General features: G+C 38.5%; 1 protein-coding gene across 1 annotated transcript; it reads left to right on the top strand.

Annotated features, from left to right (window-relative positions):
- The first annotated feature begins 10392 nt into the window (after positions 1-10392).
- Positions 10393-10947, top strand: LOC147945405 (uncharacterized). Its single transcript, XM_087509235.1, has one exon. The coding sequence runs from the start codon at positions 10393-10395 to the stop codon at positions 10945-10947; it is 555 nt and encodes a 184-aa protein (XP_087365361.1).
- Positions 10948-16213: the final 5266 nt, after the last annotated feature.

Raw genomic sequence — 16213 nt, 5'->3', positions numbered from 1 at the left:
TAAAATCCTCCACCTAGTCTATCTCATCCCCAAGAAACTTAACACTACTCAGATCTGAAAATCATCTTCAAGGATGCAACCCTAGAAAATATTGAATCAAGCATAGTAAGATAGATAAAAATGAGAAGAACAACTTTGTAGAAGAAATCAAGTGCGAAAACTGAATAAACTCGGAGATGTCGGATTACAAGTCTCAGAACATTTTTTGGTGGCTAGGTTAAACCTTAGAAAAGAAAACGAGATAAAACCTAAGATGTCCCAAACCAAGACTTAACAAAATGTATATATAGTAAAAACATGTGAATCCCTAAAACTTAAAACGACAAGATAGAGTGTTGGTTCGGGAATCTCCTGAAGCGTGTGAAACCAAACATGTGCGGTCGAGTCGCTTGTCGTCTCTCCCTGGGGTGCGGTTGAGTGGAACAGATCGAGTCGAGGTCATATACTCGAGGTGGGTCGAGTGGAGGTGATGCGACTCGAGCTGGGTCGAGTGCAGGTGATTCGACTCGAGCTGGGTGTATATGTATCCACTAAAACGGTGATAACTCTTGAGCCACGCCTCCGATTGACTTAAAATAAACGGCATTGGAAAGATAACTCAATTCTCTACAACTTTAATGAAGACGTCAAAAGCTAAATCCTACTCGAGTGGAATGACTCGATCCAGAGTGGTTTTGGCTCGAGCTAGGTGTATACGCATACACTAAAACGATGATAACTTTTGAACTACACCTCCGATCGTCTTGAAATAAACGGAATTGGAAAGAGGATTCAAGTTTCTACAACTTTGATGAAAACGTCGAAAGCTGAATCCATCTACCAGTGGCTCGAGTGATGACTCTAGTGGTGACTCGAGAGTGGCTCGAGTGGTGGACTCGAAAGGTGTTGGGTCGACTCGAAGGACGTGGACTCGAATGGTGTTGGATCGAATTGAAGGACGTGGACTCGAATGGCGACTCGAACAGCGTCTCGGACGATGTGTTCCTGACGTCTCCCAGATACCTGAAATACTCTGAAATGCACAATGTATCAAGGATGATGCAAGAACTACCTAAATATGCAAAGTGTACAAAAGAGGTTAGAAATTGATGCAAAACGACTAGTTATCCTAGCTAAATGCATGACAAATACATGCTAAGCAGAGACAAAACATAGACATATCAAGAATCAAGACTCCTTCCAGAGAAGATGCAGAACTCCTTTTCTACTTCTTTTAATCTTTTAATGCAATTTATTCAGAATATGATTTGTGTTTCATTGATTATGTCTGAGTAGATCTGCTTGTTAGGTTTAGGGTTTCTCATTAGGGATTTCTTGGATTATTAGATTGACTAATTCTTTGGATTCATTATCTTTCATGTTCTTCACAATATGTTGTTTTTAATGCTAGATCTTTGATTAGTCATATGGATTTAGATCTTAGGATTATTAATTGATATGAGAATATAATTGATTTTCCTGACAAAAACCTTTGGTGAGCAAAATTACTTTTTGCAAAGAGATTTGAATTAGTGATTTTGTGAACTTATCTAAACTTGATGTTATTGCTGGTTTTTAACTTGAATTTTGCAAAGAGATTTGGATTTTCGGGTTTTAAAACTTAGATAATATTTGCAGTGAGAACTGATTTATTTTACAATTGTGTTTAGAGTTCAAGAACGATGCTTAATTATTGAATCCTGTTTACTTAATTAATTGATCTGATTTTCCATGATTTCCTGAGAATTTCCCTAGGCCTAGCGTTTTTAATTCCTGAATTTACAACACTTTTGAATTATGTTTTTGCATTGCTTTTAAATTAATATTTTGGTTTAGCATAATTAAAAGATTATTAAATTTATTGTGTGATCTAGAGTCCTTGTGGATATGATCCCTAAGTACTACAATTGATCTCTTAATTTGAGCATATCAAATATCACATATTTTAGGGTTAAATTTGAGCATATCAAATATCACATATTTTAACTGGATATTTTAGTGTTTACCCCCAATATTATGCAGCAATATCACTATCTATATGGATTGATCATCTTGTAGACTTTTATTTACGCAATCAAATCTAGTTTCTTAGATCTTTACCAATTAAGTTGATTGGTCCTCTTTAGAAACAACAAAACCAGTCTCATTAATTATATTAAGGGTGAATTAGCCCAATAGCTAAAACAAAAAAATCAGAGTAGAAAATAACACTATATTTAAAAAAATTAGAAGATTAGGATGAGGGCAGTGCAAAATTACCAATTTAGTGTTCTTTAGGTGGTGAAGGGCAGTGGTGGCTGTAGGTCAGAGGCGGTGGCCGACAGCGGTGACCGGAAACCATGGTCGGAGGAGGTTGCTGGAGACCGGTGGCCAGAGGAGGTGGCCGGAGGTGGTGGCGTTCGGGGGTGGTGATGTCCGGTGGTCGGAAGGTGGTGGTGGTAGTGGTGAAAGGATGGTGGTGGTGTTAGTGGTGGCTGGAGGTAGGTTAGTGAAGGGGTAAAAATTATCATTAATACATATAATATAGGGTATATAATTAGTACATGGTTAATAAATATAGTTAGTTTTTAAATTATAGTATTTTTTTTAGTTATACAGCCCAATTCCCCTTATATTAAGTTACCAAACACATGACCAGTACAACAATATAATATTTCTTTAACCGGGCCTTATTTAAGTTAAACTCAAATCTAGGAATAAGCCCATAAAGTTAGAATACAAAAATCAAATAGAAACATATTCAAAAGGTTTACAAGAATTTTGGGATCAATGGGATTGGAGAAATAGGCAAGAGAAGTGTTTATTACCACTTAGTTTGATTAGGTACACTCACATGTATCTTCCGCTTAGGCCATTCAAATTCATCATATTCCAAGGCTTTTCCATCGTAATGAACCTAGAAAATATAATAATGAAGTTATATGAGAGCTGTTGAAAGAATAAAACATGTCGCTCGCCTTTCTCGGCTTTTCATCGTCCTTTGTATCTATGGACAATGCTGGTAAGTACATGGTTTTTTCGATGTAATTGCACAAGAGAAAGCTGATGGGTTGTCTTGTAACATTTTTGACCATCTCAACACATTCTTGTGAAGCAACTTAACACCGTTAATTTCTTTCCGATGAAGATTACGATTGGTTTAGCTAGTTTTTCTACGACTAGAAACGTAGAAAAATCTTGGGATACATGAATTTCCTATAGTTTTTCGATGAAAAGTTTGTATGAAATCGATTATGTTATGAATTTTAATTTGTAAAAAAAAAGTGGAAGAGAGTTTTTGACAAGTTTGTAAATTTCGTTTACTTTTCTACGCATGTTCTACAAAAATATGACAATTGTTTTAGTACTATGCATGTTCTAGGCAAAATATGTTATAATAAATTTAATCTATAAATTATTAAAATAGTCATTTAAGATTATACATATTTTCATATTAACTTGTCCTGACTATTAGTGTGTTCGGGCCTTTGGGGCATGCTTTATTTGTTAGTCGATTCTCTTGAATAGTCGAACAAGAGTGGTGTCTTTAGCTCGTTGATTCACATGACCGAACAAATAGAATCGTTGGTTGATTATGAGAATGACCGATAATCAAGAGAGATAAGAAGCTTAGAATCTCTAGGTTTTTTATTTAATAAACATCTACCTTCTCACAACTCACAAGCATAAGAGACACCTTAAATAACAATTAAAAGAATAAATATAAACCCTAAGAAATAAGAGAGACGGAAAACCAAAACAAAAAAAAAAGCTTCAAACCCAAGTAAAATAATAGCCTAAATTAGAAACAGAGGCCATGCGTTAAACTAAAAAAAGAGTCGGTGGTCGAGTAACTCGAGTTGTGTGTTTGTCGATCCACTACATCAAAGGGCCACCCACGTCAATAATGTGGTTGGGCATTAGTTTACCAAATTAGAAAATAAACTCCTATCATGACCCTCAAGGCCCCAATATTATGCAGCACTGTGACAACGACGTTATATTTTTGGAGGAGAAAGATAGAGAGCATACGAGTCGAACACTTGTCACTTGGCCTCAATATGTTTTAGTGAGCATTATTAATATTGGGGTCATATCACAATATGTTTTAGTGAGCATTATTAATATTGGGGTCATATCATTACCATTGATATATCATGATTTTTAGGTGTTTTTAGCTATGATATAAGTTTTATTTGTAGAGTTTTTTTTAGTATTTTTAGAGTCTTTCGAGTCTTTATAGGATTTAGCATGAATGGGAGCATAATGAAGCTAAATAGGAGGATTTGGAGCACATTCAAGTATTGAGGCTAAGCTGTGAAGTTGGGAGACAAGTTCAGAGACTTGCATCGGTTGATGCAAGTTATGGTGTCGATCGATGCATCATCCAACAGAAGAATCGGAAGTTTTCTCACAAGTTTTGAAGATTTACAAAGTTGCCCCAAAGTCTTCCATATTTGCATCATTAGTCCCTGGACGTTTTTAGGAATATAAATAGGATTTTTGAGTCATTGTTTAGACCTAAGTTATTTTCAAGTTTTATTTTCTGCCACCTTGAGAGCTTTTTGGGAGAGACAGGAACTCCGCCCTGTTGAGAGAAGCTTTTCTAAACTCCTTTGTTCTTCTCTTTTGAATTTAATGATATCTATTTTATCCATGGTTTTTGTTTCATTAATCATGTCTGAGTAGATCTCTTGTTAGGTTCAGAGTTTTTCATAGGGTTTTTTATGATTTATTATATCTGTTATTTTTAAGATTCTTTATCTTTCTAGATCTTCATCTTAGGTTGTTCTTCATATTAATTTTTGACTGATCACCTAGAATTAATACCTAGGAAAATAAATTGATATGAGAATAGAATTGATTTTTCTGATAAAACCTTTTGATGAGCAAAATTACTTTCTGTAAAGAGATTTGATTTAGTGATTTTATGAACCATCTAAACTTGTTTTTAAAGCTGATTTATTACCTAGAATTTTGCAAAGAGATTTGGATTTTCTGATTTTAAATTTAGATAATATTTGCAGTGAGAACTGATTTATTTTACAGAAGAGTTTAGAGTTCTAGATCTGATTTTAATTGCTTGAATCCTAATTTATTGATTTAATATTTCATAAATTCCTGAGAAATTCCCTAGGTCTAGCGTTTTTAATTCCTGAATTTACAACACTTTTGAATTCTGATTTTGCATTGCTTTTAAATTAATATTTCTGTTTAGCATAATTAAAAGATTAATAAGTCTATTGTGTGATCTAGCGTCCTTGTGGATACGATCTCTAAGTACTACAATTGATCTCTTAATTTGAGAGAGTAGCTCTAGGGTAAATTTGAGCATATCAAATTTTGGCGCCGTTGCCGGGGACTCTTTTGATTCACCATTAGATTAAAGTCTTTGATTTTGTCTAGATTTTTATTTTTCTAATTTACTCACACACTTTTGTTTCTTTTCTCTTGTGTCTTTCAGGTACATGCCTAAGCCTAGCACCAGAAAAAATCATACTGGTCCAGTTGTTAAGCTTACAAACCAAGAGTTAGGAAGACTAGAGCATGACAACAAGAAAGCAGCCAAGTCAGCGAAGATGGTCAAAACACTCATATTGAGACCTGATGAGGCTGGATGAGGGATCAAGAGGGCAATGTGTACAACGAGCAAGGCCAGAAATTTGATGCTGAAGGACGAGTTATTCAGGAAGAACTCGTCGTTGTTGAGGATGATGCACGATGGCATCGATCGACGCAATGCATCGATCGACGCAAACAGGAAGGGAAAACAATTTGGACCTTCAGCCTAGACGAGAAAACAATGGAGAGCTTGTCAAGACTCTTGCGGACTTTAACAGGTCAGACTTATTCTATGAGAACCGTTCCGCAATTGTCCTTCCTCCATTCCCAAGGAATGATTTTGAGTTGAAGCCTGCCTACTTTGCTCTTGTCGGCCAAAGACCATTCCAAAACTTGCCGCATGAGAAGCCTCTAGACCACATTGAGCATTTTGAGGATATAGTCACAAGCATCAAGGCTAATGGAGTCACAGAGGACTATCTCTACTGCAAGCTTTTCCCCTACTCTCTTGCTGGGGAAGCTTCTCATTGGCTAAGACAACTCAAACCGGGATCTCTGACAACATGGCATGAAATCAAGTTGGCATTCTTGAACTACTTCTACGATGATGCGATGTCTGATGAGCTGAAGATTAAGCTCTCCACCTTTAGACAAGGACCAGCTGAATCTTACAAAGCTTCTTGGGTAAGGTTCAAAGCATACCAGAGAGATTGTCCGCATCATGGGTTCTCAGAAGTGCAGTTGATTAGCATCTTCTTCAGTGGTATTGACTAGAGGTATCAGATGGCTTTGGATGCTGCTAGTGATGGGAACTTCAAGACAAGGTACCAAGATGAGGCTGAAAAGTTGATAGAGAGGATAGCATCAAGCAACAGTACCAAGAATGCAAACTTAGAGCAGAAAAGATCACATGAAGGCAATGGTTCAAATCAGTTTGCTGCGGTGAATGCTAAGCTAGATACAGTCCACAATCTTCTTTTGGGAAAGAAGTCTGTCCATTTTGCTGAAGAAGTTGAGACTTTTGAGACAAAGCCAGAGATTACAGAAGATGTCAACTATGTATATGGAGCTGGGTATCAAAATCAGAGATTTGGTCAGAAGAATTCATTCTCAGGAAATCCAAACAGCAACTTCACAAGGACCTATGGATCTTCTTCTTACCAAGGTCAACAGAAATTAACAGTAGACTTCAATGGAAAGATTGATTCTGTTTACACTGAGCTGACTGGGAAGTTTGATGCCTTAAACACTCATGTCAAAAAGCTAGAGAATCAAGTGATTCAGACTGCTGGGTCTGTTAAAAGACAAGAGGAACTTCTTTCTAGAAGAACAGAGGCCGATCCAAGGAATGCTTGCAATGTAATTTTGGTGAAGGAAGGAGACAATGATACAGTTGCAGAGCTTGCATCAACCAATATGCAGCAGCATCTAGTGTCGATCGATGCACCATCTAGTGTCGATCAACACCCCCCACAGACAACTCTGATTTCTCCTCAAGCTCCACATGCTTCAGAGCAAGCCTATAAGCCTAAGGTTCCTTTTCCTAAGCCTAGGAGGTCCAAACAGGAGATTGAAGAAGCTAGATGCAAGGCTATGATGGACAAGGTAATGATTGAGATGCCTTTAATTGATGCTGTCAAATTTTCTCCTGGGATTAAGGGATATGTGAAGAGGATGGTCACTAATGGTTTGAGCCCTGAAGAAGGAGCTTTGCTAACCAAGGATGTCCGCTCAATTATGTTGAATCAGCCTCCACAGAGAAAGAAAGAGAGGAAAGAGAAGGTGGTTGTCTCTGAGAAAGTGAGTGCAATGATCCAGAGTAGGATTGAAAAGAAGTTACCAGATCTCCACCTTTTGAGAGAGAGACCTTGAGAGCTTTTTGGGAGAGACAAGAACTCAGCCCTGTCGAGAGAAGCTTTTCTAAACTCCTTTGTTCTTCTCTTTTGAATTTAATGATATCTATTTTATCCATGGTTTTTGTTTCATTAATCATGTCTGAGTAGATCTCTTGTTAGGTTCAGGGTTTTTCATAAGGTTTTTATGATTTATTAGATCTGTTATTTTTAGGATTCTTTATCTTTCTAGATCTTCATCTTAGGTTGTATTTCATATTAATTCTTGATTGATCACCTAGAATTAATACCTAGGAAAATAAATTGATATGAGAATATAATTAATTTTTTCTGATAAAACCTTTTGTTGAGCAAAATTACTTTCTGTAAAGAGATTTGATTTTGTGAATTTGTGAACAATCTAAACTTGTTTTTAAAGCTGATTTATTACCTAGAATTTTGCAAAGAGATTTGGATTTTCTGGTTTTAAATTTAGATAATATTTGCAGTGAGAACTGATTTATTTTACAGATGAGTTTAGAGTTCTAGATCTGATCTTAATTGCTTGAATCCTAATTTATTGATTGATTTAATATTTCATAAATTCCTGAGAAATTCCCTAGGCGTAGCGTTTTTAATTCCTAATTTACAACACTTTTCAATTCTGATTTTGCATTGCTTTTAAATTAATATTTCTGTTTAGCATAATTAAAAGATTAATAAGTCTATTGTATGATCTAGAGTCCTTGTGGATACGATCCCTAAGTACTACAATTGATCTCTTAATTTGAGAGAGTAACTCTAGGGTAAATTTAAGCATATCAACCATATCGAAACTTTTGGATGGTTTGTGTGTACTAGTATGACCCCCAATATTAATACTCACTCGGTGTAGGTTGAAAAATGATGAAGAGAAGGCTTTTAGCATGCAGTACTATCAAATGATTGAAAGAAACGTAGAAACCATGTTTTTTTTACCGTCAAGTTCTTTATATAAACCAAGGGGAAACAATTTTTTTTCATTTAACCAAAACTAAACAAAATACATTCATGATAAAAAATATGTGTTTTAGCTTAGGACCCTCGGTTTCATTGAGATTCTTTTACTTAACCCTAAAGGATGATGGGTTATACAGCTGGAGAAATATTTTCTTAGCCCGAAAAAGGCAACAATGGGTTGCAATCTCTTTGGGATACCAAAAGATTTACAAAATCTTCCTATTTCGATGGATATTGAGAGAATATTCTCGCAATATTATCAGATCTTCCTTGGGAGAATTAGGGTTTCTTTACCCGCCGCCGTGGATATTACAAGTTTGGTGCTATCGGAAATATTCACAAGCAGCGATTGGGTTATTTCTCTTGGTAAGGGAAGCAATTCTAAATCTAGCTATGGGTTCGATGACGATTGCAGATGACACGCCGAATGTCCTTATAGAGGAAGGTGACTTTGGAGTGGCGGTTGAGTGCAAACTGAGCCTGTTGGGGAGACTGCTCAACCCTGAGTGCCAGAAGATGGCAAAGATGATTATGAAGATGCCACGAGTCTGAGGAGTCTATGAGAGAATTCGAGCTATTGCATTATCCCACAATACCTTCCAGTTCATTTTTCAACTAGATAGTGATTTGGAGAGGGTTTTGAGGATGGGATTTTGGACTTTTGATGAGTGGGGTTTGATCATGGAGAGATGGGTTGAATCTCCACCGGCGAACTTCCTAGGGACATTCCCCATTTGGATTAGGATAAGCAACAAACCGGTCAATTTCCTTACCCTCAAGACTATTGAGGCGGTTGCAGGGAGAGTTGGCTATGTGAAGGAGAACGCTTTTGATCCGGAGAGATCTCAGTACAACGTTTTTGTCAGGGTTAAGGTGATCTTTGATGCCACGAATCCTCTGGTCAAAACGAAGTCCGTCCAGTTACCTAAAGGATTTTGCGGTGGTCAATATTGAGTATGAAAGAGTCTGTAAGTCTTGTTTCCACTGTCTGAGGCTTACACATGATAAACAAAGATGTCCCTTCCTACAACGCGATAATAGAGGGCAGGTGTCTGCTCTAGAGAGCTCGCGGAAAGGTTTAACTCGAGATAATCGCTTTCCCAAGGAACTCGCAAATACAATCATGTCTTTGCTGAAACAACTAGTGGTCCCATGTGTATCACCAAAATCTAATGTGGTTGTCCCTGAAGTTCTTGCTGAGATGCAAAAGTTCTTGCAATCAGGGGACCCTTCTCTGGCGGTTCAGAGGGAACAAGCCCTACGAGCAACGTTGGACTCTATTGCCTCAGACACTCGTGCTCAGAATGCAATGCTCCGTCTAGAAGCTCCACCTACGTTAACTCCTGATCTTAGTAAAGGGAAAGGCTTGGTTTTTGGCTATCCGCAGGCTTTGGTAGAAACACCATTTCAGAATTTGACTGTTGCGACGGGTGAGAATGAAGTGGAGGAAGGTCGTAACAACAATGCTGCCCCGTGGTATTGAACAGTAAGATATTGGCGATGGAACAAGCCGGTTCTACAGACTTCCACATGGGTCTATTAGCTGGAATCAAAGAGACGCTCAGTGGTAGTAAAAAAACAGTATCAGAAAAAGACTTCCTCTTGGAAACGGAGATCAAAGAATGAGGGGGCTAATTCCTGCAGTGATTCTATTAATACTTCGCAGGAGGCGGTAAAAGAGCACCAGGTTGGTCCTGCTGCTAAAAGAAAAGCCTTAGAGGATGGTGAAGTATCATCTAAGGTCTTAAAGACTGTCCATGTGGTAAACCAACAAGTAACTGAGAAAGTGGATGGAGCAGTGGATGGTGTCTTTCGAATGAGTATGGAGGCTGCAAGTATAAGAGGTGGTGTGAACTTTGTTGCTGAGAAGTCGGGTTTGGTGGTTTTCCAAAAACCACCCAGTTCTCAATGAGTGTACTCAGTTGGAACTGCCAAGGCATGGGGAGCACCTCGACAGTTCAACGTCTGAAGGAAATACGTAGTGAGCATTATTCGGTACTTATTGTTCCTCATGGAGACCAAAAACTCCATTGATCACGTTATGGGGGTGAAAGAATGGATGGGTTATGACAAAGTAGATATTGTACATCCCGTTGGGCTGAGTGGTGGCCTAGCACTCTTTTGGAAAGACTTGTATCGGGTGGAGATCTTACAGTCTGATTCAAGGGTGATTGATACAAGGATCTGTCAAGGCTCTAAGGTGTTTTATATAACCTTTTTCTATGGGGACCCAGTTAGACACATGAGAGAGGAGGTTTGGGAACGCATTACCCGAATTGGTATCCAAAGAGATGATCCCTGGTTACTTACCAGCGATTTCAATGAAATAATGGATAATTCTGAAAATTTGGGAGGTCCAAGGCGACTAGAAAGCTCGTTCTACCCTTTCAGAACTATGGCAATAAGTAGTCGGATCAAGGAAATACCTAGTTGTAGTAATAAACTCTCGTGGGGTGGAAGAAGAGACAATGTATGGGTCCAATGTCGGCTGAATAGAAGCTTTGGAAACAATGGCTGGTTCAACTTATTTCTGAGGGCTAACACGGAGTATTTAGAAGTGATGGGATCCGATCATCACAAGACTAGTGGGAGATGATGCAAAGTTTAGAGGGAGGTTCATCTTTGATAAGAGCTGGATCAACAAGCAAGAAACAACATATATTATTCAAGAGCAGTGGGCTTCGGAAGGTGCTACTCAGGGTAAATCAGTGTTAAGTGGACTATTTCGGTGAAGAAAGGCCTTGTTCAGGTGGAAGAGGACTCATCCTACTAACTCTGCAACACAGATTCAATTGCTTCGCAGGGACTTGGAAGAGGAGGCTACTAAGATGTTCCCAAATTTTCAGAGATTGCGTCAGATTAAATGGGCCCTTACAGTTGCTTGTAGAGAGGAGGAGACATATTGGAGGTCTAAGAGTCGAGAATCATGGCTTCAAGAAGGAGATAAAAACACAGCTTTTTTTATAGGAGTGTGCAGTATAAGATACTGAAGAACCAACTCAACTCTTTAGTTGACAGAAACGGTTTTGAATGTTTTGAGGAGGGGTCTAAGGGTAACATTCCTGCGGAATACTTCACAGAGTTGTTCAAATCCACTAATCCTGGTAATTTTGAGGACTTGCTAGAGGGTATGGAGCCACGAGTATCTGATGTGATGAATCAACAACTAGTGGCCTCGGTGACGGTGCAGGAGATTAAGCAAGTGGCTTTTAAAATTAATGGGGATAGTGCAACGGGTTTTGATGGATGGACATGCGCTTTCTTTCGCCGCTATTGGTCGATAGTTGGTGCTGATATCGTTAAGGAGATTCAATGTTTTTTTGAGTCTGGAGTCTTTCCACAAGACTGGAATCATACACAAATCTGTCTTATCCTAAAGAAGGACAATGCCAATCAGATGAAGGATATGCGACCAATCAGCTTGTGCTTAGTTCTCTACAAGATCGTTTCTAAAGTGATGTGTACTAGGCTTAAAAAATGTCTTCCGTCTTTGGTATCTGAGACCCAAGGTGCATTCGTTTCTAGGAGACTAATCTCCGACAACATACTCATTGCACAGGAGATGGTACATGCTCTACGTACTCATGCTAAGTTCAACTCTGATTTTGTTGCTATTAAGACGGATATGTCCAAGGCATATGACAGAGTTGAATGGGACTTTCTTGAGCATCTTCTCCTACGAATGGGTTTTAACAATCAGTGGATCTAGTGGATAATGATGTGTGTGAGATCTGTAAGGTATTCAGTACTCATCAATGGGAGTCCGTTTGGCTTTGTTACACCAGAACGGGGAATCAGACAGGGAGATCCTCTTTCACCATTTTTGTTTATCCTTTGTGCCGAGGCTCTGATTCATGTCATGGAAAAAAGGAGATCACGGGGGAGACTCACTGGCTTCATTTTCAATGAATCATGTCCTGTAGTTCAACACTTACTGTTTGCAGACGATAGTCTCCTGGTTTGCCGTGCAACCAAGGAGGAATGCGAAGAAATCCTAGGATGTCTACAACTATATGGCAAGGCATCTGGGCAGCAAATCAATTTTGAGAAGTCTGCAGTTACTTTTGGAAGCAAGACGCCTGACACTATTAAGATGGTGATCAAACAAACCTTGGGGATTACAGAGGAGGGGGGAACGGTGTCTTATTTGGGTTTGCCGAAATGTTTCAGTGGATCGAAACAGGCCCTCTTAGCCTTTATCGGGGATAAACTCAAGAAGAGACTGCATGGTTAGGATGCTAAGTCTCTATCCTTAGGTGGAAAAGAGATCCTACTTAATTCTATAGCGATGGCATTGCCGATATACGCAATGTCTTGTTTTCGATTGAGCAAGCATCTCTGCAGAAAACTCACAAGTCACATGCGTGAGTTTTGTTGGAATAGTTGTCAGGGGCAAAGAAAAATAGCTTGGGTGGCTTGGTCTGCAATGCGTAAATCCAAAGATGATGATGGTATGGGCTTCAAAGATTTGGGAGATTTTAATCAAGATTTACTTGCCAAGCAGGCTTGGCGGATCCTCAACAAACCGGAGTCGCTGGTATCATGCTTTTACAAAAGTCGTTACTTTTGCAAATCTTCTATATTGGAGTGCGGTTCGGGTTCGAGACCATCTTACGCATGGAGGAGCATATTACATGGTTGTAATCTTTTAAGAAGGGTTTAATGAAGATGATTGGGAATGGCATGGACACCTTTGTTTGGAAAGAGTAATGGTTCTTTGATAAGCATCCTCGAGCACTGTACCGGCTAGAAACATTTGTTAATGTCAACCTGATGGACAAGCACTTTCTTTCGCCGCTATTGGTCGATAGTTGGTGTTGATATCGTTAAGGAGATTCAATGTTTTTTTGAGTCTGGAGTCTTTCCACAAGACTGGAATCATACACAAATCTGTCTTATCCTAAAGAAGGACAATGCCAATCAGGTGAAGGATATGCGGCCAATCAGCTTGTGCTCAGTTCTCTACAAGATCGTTTCTAAAGTGCTGTGTACTATGCTTAAAAAATGTCTTCCGTATTTGGTATCTGAGACCCAAGGTGCATTCGTTTCTAAGAGACTAATCTCTGACAACATACTCATTGCACACGAGACGGTACATGCTCTACGTACTCATGCTAAGTTCAACTCTCATTTTGTTGCTATTATGATGGATATGTCAAAGGCATATGACAGAGTTGAATGGGACTTTCTTGAGCATCTTCTATTTCGAATGGGTTTTAACAATCAGTGGATCCAGTGGATAATGATGTGTGTGAGATCTGTAAGCTATTCAGTACTCATCAACGGGAGTCCGTTTGGCTTTGTTACACCAAAACGGGGAATCTGACAGGGAGATCCTCTTTCACCATTTTTGTTTATCCTTTGTGACGAGGCTCTGATTCATGTCATGGAAAAAAGGATATCACAGGGGAGACTCACTGGCTTCCGTTTCAAGAAATCATGTCCTGTAGTTCAACACTTACTGTTTGCAGACGATAGTCTCCTGGTTTGTCGTGAAGCCAAGGAGGAATGCGAAGAAATCCTAGGATGTCTACAATTATATGGCAAGGCATCTGGGCAGCAAATCAGTTTTGAGAAGTCTGCGGTTACTTTTGGAAGCAAGATGCCTGACACTATTAAGATGGTGATCAAACAAACCCTAGGGATTACAGCGGAGGGGGTATAGAAAAGTTGCAGGTTTTATAAGAACAAAGATGTAAATAAGAATTTCTCTCATATTATTAACTTTAGAAAAATTCCTCTCAAAAACTAAAGTTCTCTCACAATTGCTTTCTCTTAAAACCTCAAGTCAATCTCTCAAAACTCTTATGTTTGTCATAACTCGACAAGCATATATATAGTGAAAACCAAAACCTATTCCTAATCGGAAAACACTATTGTCTAGATAACTCCTAGACAAGACTTGAGCCTTATCACTTTCCTAATCATAACTCGATTAGGACAAGGATTCCTTCTTCTTCAAGCTTCCTTCAAGCTTAACAACAACATTCTCCCCTTTAAGCTTGACTTCACTCTTCACATTACTCATTCCAATAAGATCCCTCATCTCCTTGAATTTGATTCTTCCTAGGGCCTTTGTCAAAATATCTGCCTTCTGCTCACTTCCAGGGACATGCTCTACTTCCATTCTTCCATTCTCGACACACTCTCTGATGAAGTGAAACCGCCTGTGTGTGTGTTTGTTGTGTCCATGAAACACTGGATTTTTTTGTCAGTGCAATCACATATTGATTGTCAAGACGTATTGTAACCTTCTCACAAGGTGCACCGGTGATCTCACAAAGCAACTCTTGCAGCCAAATTGCCTGTTTTGCCGCTTCTGTTCCAGCCATGAACTCGGCTTCACAAGAGGACAAAGCTACAACGTCTTGCTTCTGTGAACACCAAGTTATTGGACTTTCACCTAGATAAAAAATGTGACCAGAGGTATCTCTGTTCTGCCGTATGTCAAACCAAGACTTATTGTTCCCTTTAAATAATGTAGACAGTGCTTCATGGCAGCTCCATGTGATTCTCTAGGACTCTGCATGTACCTGCTCAAAACTCCCACTGCAAAAGACAAGTCAGGTCGAGTATGGAGCAAATAACGAAGACATTCCACATTTCTCCTATACCCTGTTGCATCAATCTCCTTCTCCTTTTCTGCTTTGCACAATTACAGACCAATCTCCATCGGTGTATGCACTAAATTGCAGTCTCTCATCCTTGCTTCTTCAAGAATTCTTTGTGCATATCGTGTATGATTCAACGTTATTCCCTGTTGATGTTGTGTCACCTCAATTCCCAAATAGTATGTTAACTTGCCTAGATCACTCATTTCGAATTTGGATGACATCTCCTTCTTAAATTCTTTAATCGCCATCAGACTTGTCCCTGTCACAAAGAGATCATCGACATACACACCAATAACCAGCAAGTGTTCTCCAAGATTCTTTCGATACACTGAAAGCTCCTTTGAGCACTTAACAAACTGCAGACCCAACAAGATCGTGTTTAATTTATTATTCCAGGCTCTAGGTGTTGGACGCAATCCATACAGTGCTTCAGCTTGTAAACCTTCCCTTCACTTCCAGTGACTTGAAATCCTTCAGGTTGTGAGACATACACTGTTTCTTTAAGTTCATCATGCAAAAGGCTGTTTTAACATCAAGATGATGTATCTCCCATCCATGTGCTGCTGCAAGATCAACAAGCAATCTAATTGTCTCAATCCTAGCTACTGGAGCAAAAACCTCCTCAAAGTCAACTCCATATTGTTGCACATAACCTTTGGGAACAAGTCTTGCTTTGTGCTTATTAATGCTGCCATCTGAGTTTCTCTTTAGCTTAAACACCCACTTGAGTCCTATAGGTTTTGCTCCAACTGGTAAGTCGACAAGATCCCATGTTTTCAAATTTTCAATTGAACCAACCTCTTCTTTACAATTTTTCAACTGGGGTGAGCCTAGCGCCTAGAAAGAAAATTGGGGATTTAACGGGGATTAATCGGGGACTAGTTTTAGGGTTATTCTATTAAATTAATAATAAAATTCAAATATATAGTATTAAATATATGAATAATTCTGTTTATGTTAAAAAAAATATCAAATAAAATATAAAACTATAGTATTGTCTTTAAAATTACCGTAAACACACATAAAAACATAATTTTAAAAGAAAATTTTATGATTTTTCATTAAAATTTTGTACACTAGTTATTGTAAAACATCATAAACTCTTAATTTAAATGTCTAAATAACAAAATATATATATCTGATTTATATTTAGCTTTAAAAATAATCGGTATATACAAAATTAAGCAGAAAGTAATCGAATTAGACAGATTATAATCAAATTAGACAGGCATAATTGGATAATCGATG

This window comes from Camelina sativa, chromosome 4, assembly GCF_030686135.1.
Source record: "Camelina sativa cultivar CO46 ecotype springtype chromosome 4, ASM3068613v1".
NCBI lineage: Eukaryota > Viridiplantae > Streptophyta > Magnoliopsida > Brassicales > Brassicaceae > Camelina > Camelina sativa.
This window is presented reverse-complemented; position numbering and strand designations above follow the sequence as displayed.

What these genes read in the sequence shown, in the direction of transcription:
- LOC147945405 (XM_087509235.1), top strand. Translation starts at nt 10,393, where the DNA reads ATGGGGGTGAAAGAATGGATGGGTTATGACAAAGTAGATATTGTACAT.